At 37.6% G+C, this 26,232-nt stretch overlaps 2 protein-coding genes across 3 annotated transcripts in view; one reads left to right on the top strand and one right to left on the bottom strand.

The window, feature by feature from the left end:
* PLEKHG4 (pleckstrin homology and RhoGEF domain containing G4) overlaps window positions 1–5,961 on the top strand; it is a 70,763-nt gene extending 64,802 nt beyond the window's left edge. Inside the window, exons 18-24 of one of the 2 annotated variants that reach the window (XM_072422482.1) lie at window positions 90–260; window positions 679–856; window positions 1,128–1,244; window positions 2,383–2,649; window positions 2,727–2,950; window positions 4,448–4,514; window positions 5,578–5,961. In XM_072422482.1, the coding sequence (XP_072278583.1) occupies window positions 90–260; window positions 679–856; window positions 1,128–1,244; window positions 2,383–2,649; window positions 2,727–2,950; window positions 4,448–4,489 (999 nt within the window). In that variant the 3' untranslated portion in view covers window positions 4,490–4,514; window positions 5,578–5,961. The remainder of the gene's footprint in view (window positions 1–89; window positions 261–678; window positions 857–1,127; window positions 1,245–2,382; window positions 2,650–2,726; window positions 2,951–4,447; window positions 4,515–5,577) is intronic. The other variant, XM_072422483.1, reaches the window with a different exon arrangement.
* Window positions 5,962–9,146: 3,185 nt separating this feature from the next.
* On the bottom strand, window positions 9,147–24,912 carry KCTD19 (potassium channel tetramerization domain containing 19). Its single transcript, XM_072422708.1, is given in 13 exon segments — window positions 9,147–9,291; window positions 9,478–9,490; window positions 12,134–12,946; window positions 14,340–14,423; window positions 16,045–16,187; window positions 17,455–17,558; window positions 18,295–18,455; window positions 19,941–20,169; window positions 20,548–20,679; window positions 21,552–21,743; window positions 21,854–22,010; window positions 24,102–24,395; window positions 24,871–24,912. Coding segments are annotated over 13 exon segments (2,469 nt in total). The 3' UTR covers window positions 9,147–9,186.
* Between the last annotated feature and the right edge of the window lie 1,320 nt (window positions 24,913–26,232).

The following is a 26,232-nucleotide window of genomic DNA, read 5'->3' as shown; positions in this document are numbered from 1 at the left end:
CTTTGATAAAATTTAGCATCTAGAGATTTTCTCCAATTTTTTATATTTTTACTGACATTCACTATTGTTTTTTGTTTGTTTGATAACAGGTAAACCTGAAGGAGCAGGGTCAGCTGGTGAGGCAGGACGAGTTTACCGTGTGGCTCGGGCGTAAGAAGTGCCAGAGACACGTCTTCCTGTTCGAGGATCTCATCCTGTTCAGCAAACCCAAGAGAATCGAAGGTGGCCTAGATGTGTATATCTACAAAAGGTCATTTAAAGTGAGTGAACCATAAAGCCATAAAATAACAATAGCCATTCCAATCAAAGATTTAGTTTCCAGCGCCTTACAGCGACGTTGGTTTATGAGAACATTCCATCCCTCACAGTGAGGATACAAGTTATTTTGAATAAATCAATATAAGAACATTAATAGAAATATCTGGTAGGGGCCTGAATTGCACATGCATGGAATTCTCAGACCAGGGTCAGCTTGTAGAAGGCCATGAAATATTTTAGTACTTGTGAAAAGATACAAAAGAACGGGCAGAACGCAATGCAATGCTATTTTTATAGTTTTACTTTTAGTTCAAGTTCTTGCTCGGCTCCAGACGTTATTTGAGTCTGTTATTTTTGCAAGGCTTTTTTTTTGTCTGTAATTTGGATCTTGCTGTTAATGGCAGTTTTTCTGGTTGACAGACAGCAGATATCGGCTTGACAGAGAATTCTGGAGACAGCGGGCTGCGTTTTGAAATCTGGTTCAGGCGGCGTAAATCCAACGACACGCACGTTCTACAAGCGAGCAGCATTGAAGTCAAGCAAGCCTGGACCTCTGACATTGCTAAAATCCTTTGGCAACAAGCTACCAGGAATAAAGGTATGTAGTATAAAAGTAGCAATATTAGGGGAACAAAACAAGAGTACAAATCCACTTCAGTGGCTGTACAAAAAAAAAAATGCAGTTAATACAAGAAACTATTAGAACAGACCAAGAGCTATGCTGGATCTCTGTGACCTGCTGCATCTTTAAAACCATGGAAACAACTTCCTATAATAATCGATTCTCAGTGACAAGAACATAAATATATTTTGGCTATAAATTAATTGTGAAAGATTAGAATATCTAATTAGATTCTTATTGCACACAGAGATCCGCATGCAGGAAATGGTCTCTATGGGTGTTGGCAACAAACCATTCTTGGACATAAAGCCAAGCGACGCAGCAATAAACAACCGAGCTATCGATTACATCATGAAAGGCAGAGGTAAGACTTGATATTCCTACAATATCTCTTTCACACGCATGCCAAGTCTGAGAAGACAAAAAAAGATGCACAATAGTAGTAGCCACACTTGGTTTTTAGTTCATCTTATAATTAAATTGACGCTCCTGTGCTTTGCCTTCAAAATCCCTCCACAGCTCTTGTTCCACTTACCTTTCTGACCTGATAGAAAAAATATTCTTGTCCTGCTTGGCTTGCTCCTACTTTTTGCACAAAGGAGCCTTTAAAACGTATTTTCTGTCTCCTAAACCCTTGCTACATACCCACTATTCCATATCCCCCTTCTATTTGCTACTTCCCCCACTAGCTGCCCTTTGCAACCCCTATTTAATGTACAGAGCTGCGTAACAAGGCACTTTATTTAAATACAGTTTAAAACATTAAAAAAAAAAAAACACTTACCTTAGTCTGTTGTCTTCCCACGGCGTCCTGCTGGTCCCTGCAGCTCTTCTGGACACATTTTCCTCCTTCAATCTTCTCCCGGCGACTGCAGAGATGATCTTCGGGGTTTCCCGGTGACGTCGGTGTGGGCGGGAGGATCGGCGGGAAATTCAAATAATTTTGTATTGGATTCAATACAAAATAGCTGTATGAAGTCTAATACAAAGAAATCTTGATATAATATATATATATATATATATATATATATATATATATAATTATACATGCTACTGTACAGTTATATGTTTAACTATTTTTTAATTTTTTTTTTTTTTGTGTTTTGTTTTTTTTTTTATTTAAAGTTATGGACATATTTCAGTGAGGTATGCCTAAGAATTATAGGCCTACAATGTAAAAAAATTTCTATGCAAAAAATGTAACAGAATTAGAACGTTATGGGGGTTAATTATAATGACCCCTCATCACACATGTCCCTGTGATTGAAAGCGGGGGCGATGGGGGAAATTTAACTAGATGTGTTCCATACCAATGTGCACTGGGCAGCATTGTCAACCTCTGGTGCCTATTGGACTGTGCAGTCTTATTTAGCAACCCTGCACAACTTCTGTAGGGGAAAATAGAGTTTGTATATACTTAGATACAGTAGTCTGCGTATTATTTCTGTGACTTAACTTGTGCAATAACAAGAAGTAATTTGTCTCTGCTTGTTGTTTTATAGGTGCCAGAACTCGAGCCTCCATCGCTGTGTCTTTGTTTGACCACTCAGACCCATATAAAAGGACCCAGGCACCTATCACTTGTAATTCTGTGCCTTCTGCCTGTGGACCCTCTTCTGCTTCATTGTTGGGACCGTTAAATTTGCACATGTATGTAAACCAGACCCTTCTGCCTGGAGTTCTTTCTGCCAACAGGCCCTTTGAAACCAGCAGCTGCCTAGAAGAAGATGAGCTGGAGAATGAGACAAGCTGCAGCCAGCCCTCTATGAGTAGGTGTAGCACTATGACTTCCATTATGTACCTTGTAAGAAAAACATGGAGCTTATGACATTCTGTTTAATTCCAGCTACAGAGAGTTCAGAGTCTTCGCAGTGCATGTCCGGAGGTGGCTCTAGTGGATCAGATAGCGGCTGCGTCTCTGGCATTCCCCAGGATAATCTGTCAGAAGATGCTGCCTCTCCCTGTGACGCCTCAGCACAATACACCTTTCCAGAGAGGCGGAACAGTTCTGGCGTCATCTCCCCAGTGATGGAAAAGGCAAAGTTCCTCAACAGACAATACATTTCTGCAGTAAGTACTTTCTTATTTTGTATTGTTGTAATATACATGATTTAGAGATCTTTAGCTCCATTTTCACGTCACCAAGTGTGGCTTTGTGTTACATCGGTCCAACATTTTCCTGAAGTTTTTACACCAGATCCCACATGCTAGGGCATGGAGGTTTAAACCAGACACTAGCTGCAGTTCTCTTTTCAGTACCTGCACATTCTTTGTTTTCCTGCAGCTTAGACCGTCCTTGTGACCTGAAGCTTAAGGGTGGAATCACACCTGTCCATCCTAGCACACTATATACACTTTAGGACAGTCCATTTAAATGAATAAGCTACCACAACAAGAAAAACAATTGGGGGGAATTTATTATTTTGTTAATGCATAACATGCATTGCACAACAACAGATAGGTTTGTAATAGCCCAATAACACCTATGACCATCTGTGGCCACTTTTAGATAAAGTCCAGAGGTACATGTTACATACATAGTAGGTCAGGTTGAAAAAAGACATAAGTCCATCAAGTTCAACCATTAGGGAAGTAAACATATCCCAAATATAAAATCCTATGAGACATAGTTTGTTCCACCCGAAGGAATAGCCCCAATGGATAATCAAAGAGGAGTGGACTCCTATTTGCCCAGCCTGTGATTACATATTGTGTATCTGTGGGAGGAAGAGAAAAAGGGAGGGAAGGAAAGCCAGGCTTTTGAAGGGCAAGTATATAGTAAGACCGATATCAGTTTGGACGTACTTAGTAGAAGTAATTGACAATGAACCAGCAGGGGAAGATAAAATGTTGTCTTCTCGTATGGAGTATTTTCAATGTGGTATGTGGGTGTGCTGCGGGCAGCCTTTCAAACTGATATCGGTCTTACTATCAAATCACTTACAAGTAGCAATTCGGTATCACAAGGCTCTTAATGCGGTAAAAAGCCCCAGATCCTTTTCCATTTCTGACTCCCCCAAATAAATTCCCTCTAGACAGTATGAAGCATGTATGTTGTTAGCTCCCAAATGCATCATTTTACATTTATCTATATTAAATGTCATTTGCCACTTGCCTGCCCAATCAAACAGTACATCCAGGTCTGCTTGTAGATTATAGACATCCTGTATGGACTTAATTGCATTACATAGTTTGGTGTCATCTGCAAACACAGAAATGGTATTTTTATTCCCAAATCTATATCATAAACAGGGAATTTTCCTCCACCTGCCCCCTCTAGATAGTACAATCTGCTATTATTACCTCTGAAAATCAATACCAAATGAAATGATGGAATATTACTATAGATGGAGGATGTAATGAAAGTTCACTTTTTTAATAGTGAATCATGTTGTGGGTATGTCTTTTTAATACTGTTGTTTTAATATCATTCTCATTCCCTGCTGCCACCATGTAACCATATAAAAAGATTGTTGCTGACCATTCCTAACCTTCCATCTGAACACAACACTTTTATTTTCAGGTGCTAAAGTCTAACTCCTCACTAATAGCTGCTTCTCTCCTCAGAATCAAAGCCACATTTCCCTAAGTCCTTCCACCATTGTCTGATCTTCTTCCTAATCCCCGTATTCCAGTAAGTTCTGCTTTTCTGCTTTTTTCTTATGGTGTCCTCTTCTGTTGTCTGTTACTATAATTGAATCTTGTATGTGTGCTGCTGGTAGAAGATGCAAACGCAAAAGAAATGATGTTTGTGTAGCAGTGAGTAGATTGAAATATAGGAATTTATGGATCATTGGAACCTAATGGCATCAACTGCAATATAGTAAGTAAGGGCCTAATGGAAGGTTATGTGGTTGTTTTGCTGTCCTCACACGGACTTTGGTTTGTAGTGAGGAAAGCAAGCTTTGGGGGGTGATTGGGGTCAACAGGGGAAAACTTTAGTTTGAGTACAGAGATGGTAAATGTTTCTGAAATAAACAGAAAATTTGGAACATAAATATCCCAATCATAAATGTAAAAGTTGGTAATGCAAACAGTAGTGACCTTATCACTGTGCTGCATATAGCCTTTGCAAAGAACAGAGCTTGGGAGGGACCCAGTATGTTCACCCACATACATGACGTGCGGATTCATGAGCTGCCACCATGCTCAAGAAGAGAGAACAGCAGTGACTGGTCTTTATTAGAGGAAGCTTCTATAGCAAATTAAATACCCAAAGCACACAGATTTAAGTAAGTATACCCATGGATCCTGTATTTAGGCAAAATTAGCTTCTAACAATGTTTAAGTTTACACATAACTGAGAAAGTCAGTTTAAGGAACAAAGGACACTAACTTCAGAATTAGGTTTTATTAAGCAAATGCAGATAGTTTGTACATTAGTTTGATACTTCCTAAGATCATGCAGGGAACAGTAGACTTTTAGCTTCTTTTAGAATTCCATTGACTTGTATGGAGAGAGAATTATTTGTGTGTGTGTGTGTGTGTCACACAGGACTGACGTGTAAATGTTTTATCCTACATATGTGTTGCAGTTGTATGTTTATGTGTATACCCAGATCCCTTGTTTACAGACTAGTCCTAATAACTTTGCAAACAGTTAAATGTTAATTACTTGACATTTAGAATATGTGATCTGTTTTCATCTATTTATTATGTATAGAAGTCTTACAATGACCCTTTTTCTTATTTTGTAGGTATGAACAGGTTTTCATTTATCTGGGATTCACCTGATTTGAACTGCGGTTCTGCCCCTGTATCCAAACTACGTTTCTATGTTCTAACAGCCCTGTTAGTGACTTGTTAATGTGTAATATTTCTCTATTCCTGTATATAGTTTAATATACCAGCAGACACTGTGCTCTATTGCATGGTGATGTTTTCCTGTTAAGCTGCAAAGTTTGTAAAATTTATTGAATAAGACATTTGCAAGATTTGTATTTAAATAACAATTTATGTCATTTTTCATGTTGAACTGGAATTTGATGAGTGTCTTATTTTGTAATAGTTTTTCCCAAACTAGAAATAATTTATTTACTGGAGATAATACTTAAATCTGAATAAACAGATTTATTTCAGTTCTTGCAGATATGCAATTGTGGATTATTTACTAACCCTTCCTAAATTCCAATGTGTGTGTTGAACCAAAGCTTGAGGGTCAGGATTTGCATGCATTTTAAGTTTTTCTTTAACAGACAGCATTACATTTAAGGGAAGGTTGGGTTTTACAAAGAGCAAGAAAATATTTGTTCAAAAGAAAATCTGTGGAGTAAGAACATAAAATTGTTGAAGGCAACTGTTGCTTCATTTGTTGAAATTGCTGTTCAATGGGTCCTGGAACAAGTCCTCAGACCAATGATCTTCCCTCAATTCCAATTAATAAAGATGGGGGGGGGGTGTAAACTGACAGAACATGTGGAATGTATCTTCAGCTATCTTCAAAAGCACTTCAATACTCAAAAATCATAAGAGATGTGCAAATCTTTAATTGGAGCTGCAAACTTGGACTCCAGGTTCCACATCTGACTTTTGTTCTGTGAGGCTTAGGAAAAAAAGAGATAACTCTGCAGCCAGATGCTCAGAGTGCCCTGCAATCTTGTACCCAAAACGGAAGCCCTAATCAATAAAGGTTACATGCAGGCTCTTGTATATTTCTGCTTTCATTTTTGTCTCCAAAGGAGCTCAGGAGATATATTGTAAGCAGATACCAATTGTTAGTACCTAGGTAAAATGTGTACTGTCCCTACTAAAAGTTAGTATATGTGTACTACAGCCAGAGTGCAATGGGGTATAATATATTCCAGCACCTTGTTCCTAATTTAACCCTACACAAAAACTTTTCATGACGGAATCATGTTAATTTGGCTCCATTTCCTGCAAATAAATGTTAACAAAAAACAGTGCTATTTATTACATGCAAAGATCATCAATGGCACAAGGAAATTATTAAGCAATTTTGAAAGCTAACCTCTTGTAAACAGGACCAGTCTATACCTAAAGTTGATGGTCTTTACAGATCTTAACATTCATTGGACATCATATTGAAATGAAAAACATTAACCCAACTTAACTGTTACGTTAGCTCAGGAATCTTTTTAATATGCAGGAGGATGGCTTGTGATATTGCTTCTGTAGCAATACAGTAATGCACTGGCTGAATTTCTTGGCATATGGCAGAGTAATCTGAAAAGCAAAGCAATAGGTTTAACATACATATATGGAAAGAGGACATCCTATCCCCTTGGGGCATTTTGTACAATATTATTACTAGTAAAATATTTTTGTCCTCTTGGAGGTATATGCATTGGACTCCTTTTTGCACACAGAAACCACAATGCACAGTGTAAACTAAACTTTCCTAAACTGGGTTCCTTCTAGAAAATGCTAGGGGGTTACTTAGTGTAGTGGTGATCACTCTGCATCTGATGTTGCTGCATAGTTACAATGCCAAAATATAACTAAGCTAAGGCAGTGACGTGGGATCAGTGCAGTCTCTTCTTATGTTCCAGGAAAGCAAACCACTGATGCCATTGACCTCTTACCTGTCGGCAAGGCCTCCGGTTACCAATGGAAAGGGGATGGGCCATGTGTTCCCACTGCCAACTGACATTTCCTCTCTGACCACCCATATGTTGATCCAGTATGGAAAATGGGGCGTGGGGTTTGCTATACCGCATTGCAGTTTGAGGCAATCATGAACATTTGTCCCATCCCCATCCGGTGATTATACAAGGCTAATTGCCTCTGATTTTCATACACTTCCGATCCTACATAAATTATTTTGAGACAGGGAATTATTGATGCAAATATGGTTCTCATATACACCAAAAACAAGACCAGCTGCTGAATCAACAGTTTATGCATCACCTTGGAAAGATTCATATTGCTTATTACACCTCCCCAAAAAAATTAAATGTATCTATGATCGCCCACTATGCATGCGTAGGACATAGTGTCTACTAAAACAACAAGTTATTACCTGGCACAGACTACAAGGCCTAATGACAGCTAATCATGCTGTTTTAGGGCCACTAAGTATGTGAAGATGATTCTATAAAGGCTACATCTACAAATTATGTGCAAATCTTATGAATGGTCCCTGTAAAGCACTGCACAATATTTTGGCACTATATAAAACGTTTCCAATGAGTCACCACACTGCAAATATGTGAAATTGAAAGAATTCACATACCTCTAACCAACACAGTAATGTCTCCTTTGTGCTCTCCCTATTTTTGGACATATCCAGGGTAAATAAATCATCTACAAACTGGCTGGCTGGCTGGAATCTGATAAGCCTGCAAAGAAGCATATACAGGTAGTCCTCCAAGTTACATATGAGATAGGGACTGTAGGTTTGTTCTTGAATCTGTATGGAGATCGGAACAGGTACATTGTTTTAATATATGCAATTAGGACAGATGTTTGTCTCAACATATTATTAGGCAGCATGGTGTGAGTTACTGTATAAAATCCTCATAGTGAGGTAATCACAAACAAAGCAAAAGAAAAATTTATTGGAGCCTAGACATTCATTAACATTTGGAGCAAGCTGTGCTTTGATATGCAAAAAGAAACAACTGCAGAGTCTGTCTTGGTCATTAAAGAGTTACAAGATCTTGCAGAAGAGCTCAGTCTCAGCTGTGTTTAGTAAAAGATTTCCTCTGCAAGTTAGGCAAACCGCTACCTCCAAGCCTCAATCCTGCAAACAAAGCCCCTTCGTATGTAGGAGTCGTCCGTATGTTGGATGTCCCTAATCGGGGGACTACCTGTATACACAATCCTGGCGCTGTAAGCGTCCACTAGAGGCCGCTATATGCATGCCAATGGCCGCCATGCAAGTTCAAGGAGACCCCAATGTAAGGGTTGTAAGAACTTTTAGATTTAAATGACAAATGAAAGGCTGTAGCACACAACCGTTAAAACAGAGCTTGAAGTCTGTAGCATACCTTAGTCAGTAGGTGCAGTTGATTTATAAAAAAAGAAGTAAGGCAAACTTGTGCACCTAATAAACATGATGGATTCTGATCTCCCACTTTCTAAAGCCTACATGCGATATTGTTGCTGTCAATCATTTGCCAGGGCAAGGATCACAAGAACAGGCAAAAAAAATGTTTGTACAGCAGAAACTCTTCAACCTCTCCTTGGTCAGAAAGTGCTGTATACATGGGAGTATTTTGTCTTTAAAGCTATCCATATCACTTATGAAATGCTGGCGGAGATATTGCAGAAAACCCTTTCTGACATCCATTTCTAGTTACTGCAATGTGCTTTTTATTCCAGCATGATGCTTACCCACAGCATACTCACAAGACTGGCCACACAGTAATGGATTTGGGGTCCTTCTGTTTTAGGGAGTCCAAGATAACCCCGGAGAGAAAGGAGTGGCATTTGCTAGCATAAAAAAACTTCTTCATGCGACATGTTTACCTTACAGAAAACAAGATCTGCAATAAAACAAAAAGACAACAGATTTGTAAGAAAAGGTCACAAGTATCTGAAAAAGCCTTTCAACATGGAGGAGGAACCTATAAAATAATTTTTCTCTTTTCAGGTAACTCCCTGCTATAGGTTACACCTCTGTTTATAGCTCATACAGCCTGCACATTACTGTAAACAGCATACATAGTTGATGTGTTAAAATTAAAAAGGACACCCTGTCGGTGGTGGTCAGTGCAGTGCTTTCTTAGATTGGTGATGTAAAGAATATTCTGTACATTGTTGTGGAGTGGTAAGAATGCTTCTTACAATAGTGATCAGTGAGAAGCATGAACCCTTGCAGATAGCGAAATAAGTCATGGGGGTAAGTGTGTACTTATAAGGGAAATGCAAATTACTCATTGCTCAAGGAACCCCTAGAAACCACTGGAGGAACCCTGGTTAAAAAAAAACATTGAACTGGCCTGGCGTTTCTCGGTTAACCCAGTGTACCACCACACTGAACCACCAATGAACTGGCAGCTTAACCCCTAACCACCATTATACTAACCAACATCTTTTGGACAACTAGTGAACTGGGATACCAACATACTATATGTTTCAACAGATCCCCTAAAATTTCACGAAAGCACACTACTAGTGAACAACGTGGTTCGCTCTGAACATTACAATATAACTACCGGTATTATCACTATAACTATTTATGTGGATACAAATACAACTAAATAAGTGCCAATCCACAAGATCTGCTGGTTAAAGAGATTCGGATACACTACAATAGGAAAATGAATCCTTTGTCCTACATAACCTAACCAGTAATCCTGAGTAGCTGTCTCATACCATCCTTCTTAGTATGGGTTCCCCCCAGACCTTATGAGGAAAAACTTAAACCCCAGAGATGCACTGAATCAGTTGTCCCCCACTTAAATTGTACAATATTATCGCAAATATATGATTCTTGATCTCAATTGAACCCCTGAGGAAGCCAAATAAGGCGAAATGCGTCAGGAATTGTGAGATACCTTTGAACATATGAAAAACTTTGTACTAAAAATTTATACAAATAGGCATTTATATTGTCACTTTATGTTCACTTAAATATGTACTTGATTAGAATCAGTTGGTCTCTGTTAGAGTCAGGGCCATATAAAATTGTTTCACTAAATAAACACACACTACATTTGCCCTTTAAAATCCTGTTTGCTTCTATCTTTCCTTTTTCCCCAGACAGATGTAGACCAGTGAATGACCAAAGAGAGAACTTCCTAAGACTAAGGCTACATACACACGTTTAATAATTGTCGTTGGAAAGGATCTTTCACAATCCTTTCCAACGACAAAAGACTGAACGAGCGCTGTATATACAGCACTGTTCTGCTCTATGGAGAGGGGGGAGAACAATGGAGCGGCACCCCGCTAGGCTTTTTTCCCCTTCACTTGTATTGCGATTGAACGTAATACGATTGATCCATGAACGACGGACCAGTGCTGTGCACACATCAGATTCCCATCCGATACTAGCCCTGAGGCTTATGATTACACCACAACTGTTACATTGTTTGCAGTGTGGAAATGGGTAGTTTGGAGATGAGCTGTATTTTCTCCACAATATTTAAAAGAATGACAAATACCCAGAATAAAATGTATTCCGTCGTACCTTTAGACATAGCTTCATGATAAATAAGCTCATGTTAAGTTGTATACACAATGCGGTCCTCAAAAGATGCTGAAGATCCATCGTTGGCCATAAGATGGTGATGAAGAACCCAGAGAATGGCACCGAGATCAGCAAACTCCTTCCCTTCCAAATGTGACCTGGTACGATACGCATGATCTATAACGAGAATTGTATTTAGGATTATAATGCAAATACAGCATTATGTATCTGAAAAAAGGTTGAATGAAACTTTTCCTTAAAAAAAATAAAAGCTGCTTTTGCTTAATAGCAAACTAAAAACGGATCGACTATTAAAAGCTGAAATAACAAAACAAGCTTGTGTTGCAATAGTATTTTTATTATTTAGTGTATTTATATAGCGGCAACATATTACGCAGCCCTGTACATTAAGTAGGAATATTTAGCTGCAATGCAGAGATCTCCCTGCAATACTTTTTTCTGCTGCTAGATGTCCTCAGTCTGATGAGGAATGATCATACAACACACTTCCTCCAAGACCAGGTTGTCATAGCTTCTGCCTAAACATTGAAATGAGAAGCAGCATAGCGATGGGTTCATCTCCCAGTCACGCTGCGTTCTCCTCTCAGAATGCTTTTTCAGAACTGATTGCACTTCCTTCCCTCACACATCGATCCCTATTTATGGAGTCTGCAAGAGGCTAACACAGCAGGTCAGTATTAGGTATTTCATCTGCTTGCATTATGTATTAATATGTGTCTTTTATATCTACCCAGAGGTGTAAGTTTCTACACTTATGTGATCATACAAAAGATTATACAAGATGTTGCATAAATGCCAATGAAAACTCACATGCTAATGTGGTTTGGTAATGGTAACCTTTATTATTATTAATAAACTGTATTTATAAAGCACCCACATATTACGCAGCACTCTACATATTATGCAGCGCTGTACATTAAATAAAGATTGCAAACATCACACAGATACAAACAATGACACAGGAGGAGAGGACCCTGCCCGAGAGCTTACAATCTAAGTGATCTTGTGGATTACACTAAAATCAGTCAATGAGTAATGAATTTATAACGCAAACTATACACAACCTTTAAAATTAAAAAAAACAAAGCTTTTCACTTCTAATTTTAAAAAACAGAAACTCTGGAAAGTTTCCCTACCTGAAATTGTGACTACGCAGTTGCACTCCTTTTCTACTAATTCCTAAATTGTTTCTCAAAGTTTCATTTCTTGTTAGTAAAGAATCCCAAGTGATCTGCTCACCTACAGAGGTCGCTTCGTCTTCCTCCATTTCTCTATCTGTGTTCTTTGACAAGGAAGGTGACACTTTAATATTGTGAAGTTCATCTTTCTGTCTAGCAGCCATCTTTATTTTGTCCTCAGGTGATATAGCTGACAGATTTATTATATCCTTGAGTACAGAGGTCTGATTGATCTTTGTTCTGAGTGATCCTTGTTCATGCACTGACCACGCTATATTTTCTTTGTATCCTCCATGCTGCACATGGGACCAGTTTCTGTTTTTTTGCCATACCGGAGGGCCTACTGAGGTTTGTATCAGTTTGAGTTCTTTCAGTGCTTTCTCATCTACACGGGTCTGACTTTTCACTGTGACCTGACTACTCAGTGTTAGAGACGTGTTCAGAAGGCCTTTTCCTTGCAGTTCAGAGTCCATACCCCTGCAATCAGACAGCTTTTTGACCAAAGATATTAATTTTGAAGTGGGTGAGGCAGTGACCTTTGCCTGTTCATCTTCCATGGTTTGATCCACTTTCAAACATTTGGTACTAAGAAAACCACCAGGACACTTGCACTCTGAAGTTGTAATCTGACTAAACGCCGATGAAGCGTTTCTCTTTTTGGAGACGACTCTTTTCAGGAATAAGCAAGGTACTCCTCCCTTGTATTGTTCTATTACCATCTGAACTATGTGGGGGAATTAATTGCTGACACACAGTATTCCATCCCATATCCTGCAATTTGAAGGAACAGAACCGGTACGTCAAGCCAGCCAAAAGTTCCTTTTTACATGAAATAACTAAAAGAAGAATGTCAGTACATTAAAATGGCCTAAACAGCATTAGATATGCAGTTTGGTATTTGCTTCTTTTTAAAATACCTAACTGTTCTTATATGGTTAAAGGAGAACTCCAGCCAAAAAATACCGAGGTAAAACGTAATAGCCTAATAAAGGGTAAACCATATTTTGTATCAACATTTAATTTCAATCCAGTTATCAATGTACTACATCTTTTCTAGCACTAGATGTCCTCAGTGTGAGAGCCCCGATCATTTAACCCAAGCTCTCCTTGACTTTATCCCACCTTGTGATTGGACAGTGAAAGGAGAAGTTCACCATCTGCCACTCTGCATTCCCCTTTTAAAATGCTTCTTGTCAATGCATGGATTTGCTCTTTGATACCTGTTCCAATTCAGTAGAGTAAGAAAAGGTGCAATATTTCATAGATGACTAGATAGGCTACTGCTTCTACACAGAAGAAGGGTCATTTTCTGCAGCATGCTGGCAAGGCACTGGCCTTTCCTTTACTGTGTTGCAGGTGATATAAGGGAACAAACTGTAAGAGTGAAAATGCAGTTGGGCTTTAGAGCACGCAAGGCGTTTTAATGAATTGGACTATACCACACACTGGGCCTGATTTAATAAAGCTTCCCAAGGCTGGAAAGGATACACTTTCATCAGTGACGCTGAATGATCTAGCAAACCTGGAATGCAGTGTTATCCCCAGCCCGTTTTACTAAACGCACCACCCGGCTCTTTTCAGTAACCACCTGCCAGTTTTTGGATGGTTATTTAAAAGATAGGTCACAATACAGGGTCTGCCACCCACCTACAATTTCTTCCCACCCAGCTCAAAAAAATTCTGGGTTGAACACTGGAATAGATCTGGCCCAGGATCCAAAACATTTGCTAGCAAATACCAAGTAACTTTGAAGAAATCCATTCTAGCTTTGCTGGATCACCCATCTTCACTGATGAAAGTGTATCCTCTCCAGCCTTGATTAAATCAGACTCTCCGTGTGAGAAAACAAAGTCTAAATATAAAAGTTATACATATCAGAAACAGAATCACCTCATGCTTTGAGTCCAGTGAACATTCTGTGGATTCAAGCATTCTTACCCATAACCTGCAGAATAAACACAGTCTTAACACGGCACATTCTTCATACCGTTCTAAAATGTGTCAGCCGGTGCTCCCAGAATCTCCTACTTCCTCTCTGACCTATCTGCACCGACAGGATACCCCTCATGTCTACAGGAGACATTACTGCTTACAGAAATATTATTTATAAACTATTGGTGGCAATCTTTGCCTATGTCAAGCAATGTGATTGTGACCTCTATACCTGTACTCCGGGCAGTGACACAGAGATTCCTTGAGGGCTGAGATGTTAAACTCATTCACTTCCTGACACAGCAGTCTCCATTCTCTGCAACACAACAAAATTGAAATCTTACCTAGATAGGTAATTCACATGCAGCATGGTAACAATTTTTTTAATCAGGGCAAGCCAGGAATAAGGTTTAAAAAAAACACTAGAAAAATGATTTTTACAATACAAAGACTTTTAATAATTGGAGACGGAATGTGCTACAGATGTCCAAAAAGACTTCATCAAAGAGTACAGGATGCTGTCAAAAACAAATCACTCTGCCCAGTGTTTATAGACCATGTTCAAGAAGATAGATACAAAGTAACATTGTTTAAATACAGGTAGACCCCGAGTTAAGGACATCTGACATACGGACGACTCATAGGTACGACCAGGGCTTCTCTGCTAGCTCCTGTGCAGGATGGAGGCTTGATATGACTTGCAGAATAAATCTTTTGCTAAACACAGCTGAGACTGAGCTCTTTCTATAGCCTCTTGTAGCTCTTTAATGACAGACAAACTCTGCAGTTGTTTATTTTTGCATATCAAAGCACAGCTTGCTCCAGAAGTATTGAATGTCTAGGCTCCATAAAGTTTGTTTTTTGATTTGTTTGCAAATAACTCACAGTGAGGATTTTATACAGTAACTGACACCACACTGCCTAATAATATGTTGAGACAAACATCTGTCCTAATGGCACTTATTAAAAAAAATGTACCGGTTCCAACCTACATACAAATTCAATTTAGGAACAAACCTACCGTCCCTATCTCGTATGTAACCTGGGGACTACCTGTAATTAGACTAAATTCACATAAGTGGTAAGGTTGCAGACTGCTTATTGCTTCCAACATTATATGTGAGCATGATGTATGGAAATCAGTGGTGTTCTCTGAACTATATGCAACACCTCCTATCACCCAAGGTGCTCCTGCTTTGCATAGAGAATCACAAAGAATCACACTGAGAATAAATAATGTGTTGTAAAAACAAAGTATTTTTAAATATATTTAAAAATTACATTATTGTGTTGATAAAAGTAATGAGGAAATAACTAGGGAAAGTAAAATATAAGCAGATTTACCTGCAGCTTTACACTAGTAAGAAAACATTACAGAGAGCAACCTGCCGATATTTGAGCCACGTGTGGATTTTCAGTACAAGTTTGCCCTCTAGTGGCTAGTTTAGCTAACTACATTAGGTCATGTCTAGATACTAACCCAGCATGTGACAATGGACCTCAAATACACTCAACACTCTTTTGTTGCAAGTAATGTGTTCTAGTACAGTTGTGTGGAATATGTTTAGACTAAACCTGTTAACAAAACTTTTACAAGTCGAAAATGGCCACCACAAAAAGCCTACAAATACCCTTGTCACTAAAATGCCTACAACTCTGTCCCTTTTTCAGTTTAGCTTTAGTTTGTTTCTGGACACAGGCTTTTAGGATAGGTTTCTGCAATTGTTTTATTGCACTGATCCAATGAATGTACTTTGTGGGGGGTCTCTACCGGTCAGGGGGATGTCAGGTTAGGTTTAGTTTAGAAACAAGTTAGAGAGACATTTGTTGCATATGATTTTTAAAACCTGGACTACAGAAAGAAAGGAAGAGGATGTAATGCCCTAGACTCTTCGTAGTGTTAAAGAAACAGTGCCGAAGTACCACTTTGTACTCACTTAAAGTTGGAGGGCAGGAGGAGTCTGCCAAGTCTCAGAAAGTTCAGGATATGTCTGAAAATGGATCCATCTCCCATTACTAGCAAGGAAAAGCCACAGACGATCCAGCGAGTCTTCTTAGAGTTGGCAAGAAATTCTGGATACTGAAGAATCAGAAAATTAAATGATCTGACTTACCATGCCATATTTCAATACAATATCTTGTAAATACATATATATATATATATATATATTTACATATACACATATACACACTCCCACCCACACCTGGACACATGCATTTTCCAATTAAACACAGGTAGTCCCCAGGTAACATACGAGATAGGGACTGTATGTTTGTTCTTAAGTGGAATTTGTATGTATGTCAGAACAGGTATATTATTTTAATAAATGCAATTAGGACAGATGTTTGTGTCAACATATTATTAGACAGTGTGGAGTCAGTTACTGTACAAAATCCTCACTGTTAATCACAAATAAAGCAAAAAAAAAACCTTTATGGAGCCTTGACATTCATTAACTTCTGGAGCAAGCTGTGCTTTGATATGAAGAAACAACTGCAGTTTGTCTTGGTCATCAAAGAGTTACAAGAGCTTGCAGTCTCAGCTGTGTTTAGCAAAAAATTTCTTCTGCAAGCTATGCTAACTGCCCCCTTTACCCCTGTAAGCCTCCATCCTGCAAACAAAGCCCCGTTTGCATGTAGGAGTCATCCATTTGTTGGATGTACCTAACCCGGGGACTACCTGTATACACAATCCTGAAGCTGTAAGTGTCCACTAGAGGCCGCTATATGCATGCCAATGGCTTCCATGCAAGTCTATGGAGACCCCAATGAGTGCTCATCACTGCTTTTAAAAGTGGCAATAAGGTTCAAAAGATGGGAATCAATACTCTATTCAAATGAATAAATTTCCTGATCTTCAATTGTTTGGGATTATGATACACTTAATCAATTATTGATACAATGTACAACATGCAAGAGAAAGCTGGCAAAATTGTGATCAAAGAGAAAAAATACAATACATATATATATACACACATATATATTATATATATACTATTATAATATTCTGTAAAATAAATTTTCATGGAAAACAGAATACTGCTTTTATATATATATATATATATATATATATATATATATATATATATATATATATATTTATACCATGTTACCTTCCACCTTGACCAAAATCCTTGTGTAAGTGCAAGCTACAGCAAAATATGTACATGGGTCTATTTATAAGGGATTTTATACAACTTTTACCCCCAGAATCAAACATTGTTCTAATTTGATGCATAGCAGTTGCACAACTTCAGCAAATTACTTTTTGGTAAAAATATGCAGTGCGCCAAACTTTTTCTTTTTTAATACGAATTTATCTGTACATGGTCTGTCTTTGGTTGTACCTTCAGTAGAGTTTTCAGATGTGTGGCATACCAATAGCTTCTAGCATAGACTCTGACTATCTGATCGGCTGAGTATTGCTGCACATCAGCTATCCAACTTGCACCTGAGAAAAAAAGTACAGAAATAAATAAGTGCAGAATTTTTGCTACAAATCTGAGCAATACTAGTCTAATTATAAAGTTTCACTTCATGTTATTGTTATCTTTAGCCTGTAAACCAGAATGGCTCATTATCATTGATATATTTATGTAATCTTCCAGACCTTTAAATCTAAACACAAAGTGATTTAGTAAAGCTCTAAGACTGCAGAAGGTAGACTTTCATTAGAGAACATGGGGGATCCAGCCAACTGGGAATGGATTTCATAAAAATCATGTGCAATTATTAGTTGGCCCCAGGTCCAAATCCACTACAGATTGGCTGAATCACCTTCTTCTCATGTCTTGGAGAGCTTTAATAAATCAGGCCCAATGTCTCTGAGATTTCTAGCCGTACTGCAACTAGTAGGTTACTAAATACTAATTACACCCCTGCTTTCTAGGCTACATAGGTGACCCTTCCACAGATCACAGCACACCAGCCATGCTATAGTTACTAAATTACAGAAAGAGGTTTCAGTCTTTCCATTGTAAAGCCAATAAGGCCTGATTCATTCTTTCCCGTTGTGATAATGCACAGGAATGTCTGAAAAACAATGCAGTGCCGTTCATGATGATGAAAACCCAGTTCTCATCCTCAATAGAGCCGAGTTTTAACGCACCAAAATGTGCAGATGTTTTGTGGGGGTTTAGAAAAATTAACTAGGAGCAGAATAAAAAACAGTGAGCCTTTCTACTTACATGAAGCTCCAGGGCTCCAATTCAGCCGGTATTTTACATATGCACTTAAAGCTTCTCTCATTGCCTGGTATACGATGTCTCCTTTATCCAGATATGCACACAATCCATGGATATCTAAAGCACTGCTGGTCAGAGGAAGGCGACATGAACCGAACCAATTTCTAATATAAAAAATAAAACTGTATCAGTGATTATATTCTTACTCAGATGGACCATCTGTGTCTGTATTGTTAGCTGAAAGACCAGAAATTTCTTTGAGCTAATAAATATCTATGTATCTGAAAAGTGCTCACATACATTCTCTACGAAGGAGCAGCATTGTCACCTAGGACAGGTTTTTCCGACTTCTGATACTCAATGATAACAATTAACAGTGGCCTAGTCTGACGTCAGATAATCAAGTGACAAAAATCCTACGCATGTATGTTGCCTTAGAGCACAGAAGGTTTTTGTTTCCTGGGTGGTACTCGCCAAGCAGATATAGCAAAACTTTGCAAAAAGACTAATGAGCAAACCAAAAGGAAGCAAATTTAAGAAGCTTTTGGTTAGAGTTTACATATACCTTGGAACTAAACTGCCAATTATTAATCCAAGGAAGGTTAAGAGAATGCCACATCGCAGGTAATAAATATCTGACAAAAAGGCAAAAAAAACAGAACAGGACATTTAAGTCATAATATCTGCATCCAACAGCTTAGAATAAAACATTTTATTATACAATACAATCATTTACATACATACATTACATGACAAATATTCCCATGAAAAAGTCATTATTGTTTAACAATTCTTTCTTGTTGGACTTTTTCAAGGGAATATTTGTCATGGTTTTATTGTTTTAACTATATGTAATATATTGTATTGTATAATAAAATGATTGTTTTATCTTAAACTGTTGGATGGAAATATTATGCCTTAAAAGTCTCGTTCTGTTTTTCCTTTTTGTCAGATACCTTGAAACTAAAGTTCCACTTTGGAAGTTTGGCATAAGGCCAGGTCTTTATTGCAGAAAAAGGTAATGTCGCTTCTGAAATAAGCATTACCTGCCTGATTGATGGCCAGCTGTCAAAATTCACTGCAGCCTTTGTTGCCAGGAATACCAGCACCTTCATCTACTTCACCAGGGCCTGGCTAATCATGATGGCCAAAGATCAGGATACAGAAAAGAAAGGAAAATATGGTGGTGCCCATGAGTATCCCCAGGGTTTAGTTCCTCATTAAGACATATTCATTTTCATTGCTATGTTTAGAAAACTGAGCTTCCTTTCTCAGAATGTAAACAGCTTCTGCAAAACTTTCCAAACTGAATAAAATGTTTCATTGGGGGCTCTTTTATTGCAGGCACTACCCGATTCTCTGTTTTCTTCTGTATCCTGATCTTTGGCCATCTCTTGGTCAGGTTGCCATGAAGGTATAAAGGCGTTCATGCAGTCCCGGCACTTTCAAGGGAAACCCAGATTGCTGGCTATTCCTAGCAAAAAATGTTGCATATGGCAAATTTTGACAGTACGTGCTATCTGTAGTATGAGCATCTTTTCAGAAGCCAGAGCATCAGTTTAATGAAGATCATTGTATTGCACCTGATTCAAATAGTTTAGGATAAAAATAATTTTAAACACAGAACAGAAATAATGTAAAGAACCTACTTGACATGTTGAAAAAGGGTTCCAGTGCCAGTGATATACAGCTTACTGCCATCTACATTGCTTTCTATATATAGCTGGCCTAAAGCAGAGTCGGGGTATTTTCCTAAAAGTTCCAAAGACATTATGTAGAAAGGCTTTGCTCCGCTGGAGTGTTCTGTTTTACTAGCTGGTAAGCTGTTACTAGGGTCACACATAATTGGCATGTCCATGCAATGGCTGCAAACACTTCCTAAAAGTTATAAATCGTTAATCACTATTTAGTTTTCCTTTTAGCATACATTTCCTTCAAACTCAGAAAACATTTTTTTCCTGTATTCCTTTGACTTACCGTACTTTTGCATTTGTGTAGGCATGCACAGAGATGAAAGACAGTTTAAATACTAACAATTTTCCACAGGCGTCCAATTTGTTCCATCTGTTTAGCGCATTTATTACTCTTAGCAAAACTAAGCTACTAAAAATCACCCATATGGCACTAAAATTATACTAACACATGAATATGTAGGGGGTTACAAAACTTGGCAATGATTAGGTTTCAGGTTAACCTGGCACGAACACACAAGAACATTCTTCATCTCTATCATACCCACAAGGACATTGTACAAACCTGAGGATGCCTTTTCATTATACAATGCTTTGAGAAGACCTGGAATTCCAAGCAAATTAATTTCAGCTTCTAAAACCTCAAAGGCTGAAAAGTTTTCTGGCAGGAAAAAATTCCCATAGTGAAAGAAATTTCCTAAAATGAAAAACAGAAAAATATTTACTTATTCAAACTCACAAAACAAAAGATGAACTTAGCACTGGCAGTAAAATAAAACATGTGGTTTAAATAAGAAGTAGGACTTTCCCGTACAATTTAATTTCTTTTTCCTTCTAGGAAACAAATGAAAATTTGGAGACACAGAGACTTTACCAACATTATGCCTTTGTGTAAAGCCACAAATATCAAAATTTCCAACCCATCAGTAATGTAAATTGGAAGGAAACACAATGTGATCCATTAACTAATCAAGTAAAGTATTTCACCTTTTTTTTTTAGTAATTTTTTTGAGTTTGTGAATAAAGTAAAATGTTCAAATTAATTTTGAAAAGCCTATTATGTTCAAGGAAAAATCATCATAACATTCAGTAAGGTAAGAGAATTTTGCGGGAAATATAAGTATAAAACAAGAAAAAACACAGGATTACGCACATATTTTTCATGAAGAATACCTACTTGCTACTGGATTGGGTTATGTTCATAGTATCCTGACATCTTGATAAATTTCTGTTTTTTTTTTTAATATTGTGTTGAAACAATTTTTTTGTTGTATGCACCTTATGCTTTGTAAACATGATCTGTTATAATCAACCAAATTGTATTGTGCATCTAACTACTGTTTGTTTTTTACCCTCTTTGTATGCTTTCTTTGACTGTTTCTCCTTTTCTTTCTGTTCTCTCAGTGTTGTTTAATGTTTTTGGTTACTGTACCTGTAATTTATATCTCTGTAGTAAAAACTCAATAAAAATTTACTTGTAAAAAACACAAGGAAAAACAGATGTCTAGCAAAAAGAAACTGATGTCATTATAACTTAAACATGCAAGAATATTGACATAATAATCTCACCTATAAAACGAAACTCAGGGCAGCTACACTGAATCAATATGAATTTCTCTGACAACCAAAGCAAGTTATCATCAGTAACCAGTGAAGGATATTTCTCCAGAATGTCTACTGGAAAGAAGCAATAATGAACTTCCTCTTCTGAATCAAGTAAAGGATTGTCCAAAAGTCCAAGAGGGGCTCTGTCCTGTATCGCTAATGAAAACAAGAGAAACAAGAGTAATTTGCATGTGATTTTAAGGAACAAAATCAACTATAGCAACCATCAAAAAACCCTAAGCAGGAGTGAGAAGATAAATCAATACCTTTGAACGAAGACATTTCCAGTGGCCATTCAGATACCCTGCTGCTACATTTATATGTTTTCCAGTAGTTTATAGAGGTTTTCTCCCTGGCTGGAATGTAAGGTACCATTTGCTCATGCAGTTTTTCTTCTTTTTCTGCCTTCAGCTTGTCTATTGTCTGTTGGAAAACCAATGGTAGTCATATTCAAACATTACCGAGATAAGTGACAAATCTATGATGTGAATGGAACTCTCATGATCCCAGTAAAGCCTGAAATTTTGTAATGTGGTTTACAAAATTGGATTGGATAATAAAATGCAAAAAGAAATTACAAAATCAAACAGACCTTTTTCGTACAGCTCGAAATGTAATAAAGGCTTGATGGTTGCTGGATGATCATGTTCAATTTATGCATAATTGCAGAAATCATTATAGAAACGTCTTTGCAAATGACTTATGTCATCGGCTTACAAGATCTTTATTATATTCCTGTGGAAACCCAGTTTTATTGAAAATGCTACTGCAGTTTTGTTCCCTGTATTCTCTTACACAGAAGTCCTCAAACCTACATTAGGGCTACTCACCTCTTCTATAGAACTCCTGCATATTTTCTGCTTTTCAATTCATTGCCATTTATCTTTCAGGAGAGATAACACCAAGAGTTTCAAACCGGTTTCCTGTGAGCCCAGGGTATCAAACCTTAACTCCAGCCCAAAACCAACCAGTACTCTGTGCCAGAGAGTGGTGTCTAGCTATGACATAATGGGCCTAATAAAGCTCCCCAAGGCTGGAGAGGATACACATTCAACAGTGAAGCTGGGTGATCCAGAAAACCTGGAATGGATTTCTTCAAAGTAATTAGCTATTTCCTAGCAAACATTTTAAATCCTGGACTATATCCATTCCAAGTTTGCTGGATCTCCCAGCTTTACCCATAAAATGAATCCTCTCCAGTCTTGATGAGCTTTAATAAATCAGGTTAAGAGCCTTTCTTTGAAGCATTTACAAAAAGAGAGCATGTGATGTCATGGGATTTAGTCAAGGACACCTGTAAAGAGGTATATATATATATATATATATATATATATATATACCGTACTATTTTCTTTTTATGGGTGTAGGGGTTGTTTACCGGGCTTTACCTACATGCTACTCATCATAACATTGGCAGCTTATTGATTTCAGTGTGCTAGAAATGAGCTGCCAATAATTATAATCTCAGAGCAGTAAAGAGAAAAAAATGCAATTGCAGTCCTCGATTTTGTCAGCGGATCCATAAAACATGTGAAGACAAATTTTAGAATCTCTGCAACAATACTCTCTGCCTGTCATTACTGTGTAGGCAAGAACAACTTTCTGAGTATTTTACATCTGGGTTTTTAAAAAAACCAAGGCCATCGGTAGTGTTAGGTTACTTTGGGTTTAATGATAAAAGCTTTGTGATCGATGGCATTTATCCAAAATAAATTTCCCTTGCTCAGAAAGTATAATAAAGAACCGTTTGCTGGATCACTCATTTCCAAGATACACAAACACAAACGTTCACAAACAAGAGTATTAAATGTTAACGCAACATACAGTATAATGGATGAAAGCGTAAGGAGCAAAAGAATCTTTAGTACTAATACAATTAAATAAATGACAACCGGGTATAATAATTGCTAAAATATGTCGCCTGCTACTATTTAACCCATAACTTCAACTGTTCTTTAAATCTTTTAATGTTATAAGGAATGGGAAAATTCAAGCTGCTGCCAGTTAGGTAGATCTGGTCTCAAAAAATGAAAATTTGCAATCTTATAGGGGAAATAATGAATGCTAACTGTGTCCTGAAGAAATTCAATGGCACTCCGACACATAACCAATGCAGTGTTGCCTTGCACCAAGACCACTAAAATGTTTTTTTAAGTTTTTTTATTGTCTACTTTGTACAGATTTCTATGCACTTCCATTTCCCACAGACAGGCACATGGAAATTCCATCTTAGACAACTGTCATCAAAGTACACATGCCAACTGGAAGACTTTACCCCATCCCAAATATGACGACTGTAAAATGTTCAATTCCTCCGCATTTATTTATATCCAAAATTAGACCATAGGACCCAACTGCTAGACCACCAGTAGAAACAGACAGCAATAAAGCCCTATCAGAATGTCCTATGCTTCTCTCCTCTATTTTCATAATCTAGAAAGCATTGTTTTACCTGAATATGGTTAATGTCGACATTTATAAAGCAACGCCTGCATATTAATGACCAATAAATACCTCTGTAACAGCCGGGAGATTAAGCCCTTCAGCTTGTTCACAAATCAAGTCCTGCTCTGACAGGCTGGATATTGGGAGTTGTGATGTCAGCAAAAATTGGTAAATATATCTGAACACAAAGCCATCCCGGTCCAGGAATATTCCTGTTCTGTAAAATTCAGGTAACAGACAGGACTCTCGGTATAGTGAGGATTCAGGAAAAGCAGCAAGTTTATTGTTAGGTATGTGGAAGATCCATCCACTGACATTAATGTGAGCGGCATCCTTGCATTGGGCTGTTGGGCCTCCTTCTTCCTGTGTGACACAGAGCAAAATGAAAGCAATTTGTTAGAATCTTTGCTTTATATATTACACTATAATATACTGCTTATATATCATGTCATTACATTCATCCTATACGTGTCATTACATTACATTATGTACAGCTCATGTATTACATAATTACATCATATAAACCTCATATATAACAATGTCATTATATAAACCTATTAAATTACAAAGTCATTATATGAACCTCATAAATTAGTCATTATATACACCTTATATATCACCTGGTATATATACCCATCATCATATATATCACATAATTTCTTCCTGCTCATATATTACATAATGATATCATATTTACCTCATATATACCATAATGTCATTGTATAAACCGGACATATCATATAATTAAATACACCTTGCATCACATGTGATTATCTCAAGCTTTTCTAATTTTCTCATTGTTTCTCATGCTATTCTAATTAACTTTGGGTCAATATACCAAGGTCTCATTATCCCGAGGAAGCCCACTGGGGCAAAACATGTTGGGAGAGACTGTAACTATATAGGATATATTTTTACCTATTAAGCATGGGATCAAACTATATGTGAGAACATATATTGGAACACTATTGTTAGATAATTCTGCCTAAAACTGTCAGAATTACATCTTTTTATAAGTCTGTGTATTTTCTAAGTTTGTACTTTTTGTATTATTTTATTAAGCCCAATAAAAGATTTAATTAGACTTTATAACAATAAGGTTACAGTAAAGAGCCGCTACGTTCTTTATCCCTTTTTTTGACTCCTATTTACCTGGCTCGGTAATTACCTCAGCAACTCTCAGTTTATCACTAAGGGATTGATCACTCCTTGTACTAACTGCATGAAAGTAAATACAGAGGGTGCACAGCAAGGTGCAAGCCACTCATAAGCCCCAAGAATAGAAAGGCTAGATTGGACTTTGCTAAAAAAAATATCTAAAAAAGCCAGCACAGTTCAGGAAAAATATTCTTTGGACAGATGAAACCAAGATCAACTTTTACCAGAATGATGGCAAGAAAAAAGTATGGAGAAGGCGTGGAACAGCTCATTAACCAAAGCATAGCACATCATCTGTAAAACATGGCGGAGGCAGTGTGACGGCTTGGGCATGCATGGCTGCCATGGCACTGGGACACTAGTGTTTATCCATGATGTGACACAGGACAGAAGCAGCCGAATGAATTCTTGTGTTCAGAGACATACTGTCTGCTCAAATCCAGCTAAATGCAGTCACATTGATTGGGAGGTGTTTCATAATACAGATGGACAATGACCCAAAACATACAGCTAATGCAACCCAGGAATTTATTAAAGCAAAGACGTGGAATACTCTTGAATGGCCAAGTCAGTCACTTGATCTGAACCCAATTTAAAATGCATTTCACTTGTTGAAGACTGAACTTCAGACATAAAGGCCCACAAACAGCAACTGAAAGCCGCTGCAGTAAAGGCCTGGCAGAGCATTACAAAGGAGGAAACCCAGCGTCTGGTGATGTCCATGAGTTCAAGACTACAGACTGTCATTTCCAGCAAAAGGTTTTCAACCAAGTATTAGAAATGAACATTTTATTTTCAGCTTTTTAATTTGTCCAATTACTTTTGAGCCCCTGAAATGAAGTGATTGTGTTAAAAAAGCCTTTAGTTCCTAACATTTTGATGCAATCTTTCTGTTCAACCCACTGACCTAAAGCTGAAAGTCTGCAGCTGCATCTGAGTCTCATTTAAAATTTATTGTGGTAATGTACAGAACCAAAATTAGAAAAAAGTTGTCTATGTCCAAAAATTTATGGACCTAACTGTATCACCTGTCATATATATC

The sequence above is a fragment of the Pyxicephalus adspersus genome, chromosome 9 (genome assembly GCF_032062135.1).
Source record: "Pyxicephalus adspersus chromosome 9, UCB_Pads_2.0, whole genome shotgun sequence".
Lineage (NCBI taxonomy): Eukaryota > Metazoa > Chordata > Amphibia > Anura > Pyxicephalidae > Pyxicephalus > Pyxicephalus adspersus.
This window is presented reverse-complemented; position numbering and strand designations above follow the sequence as displayed.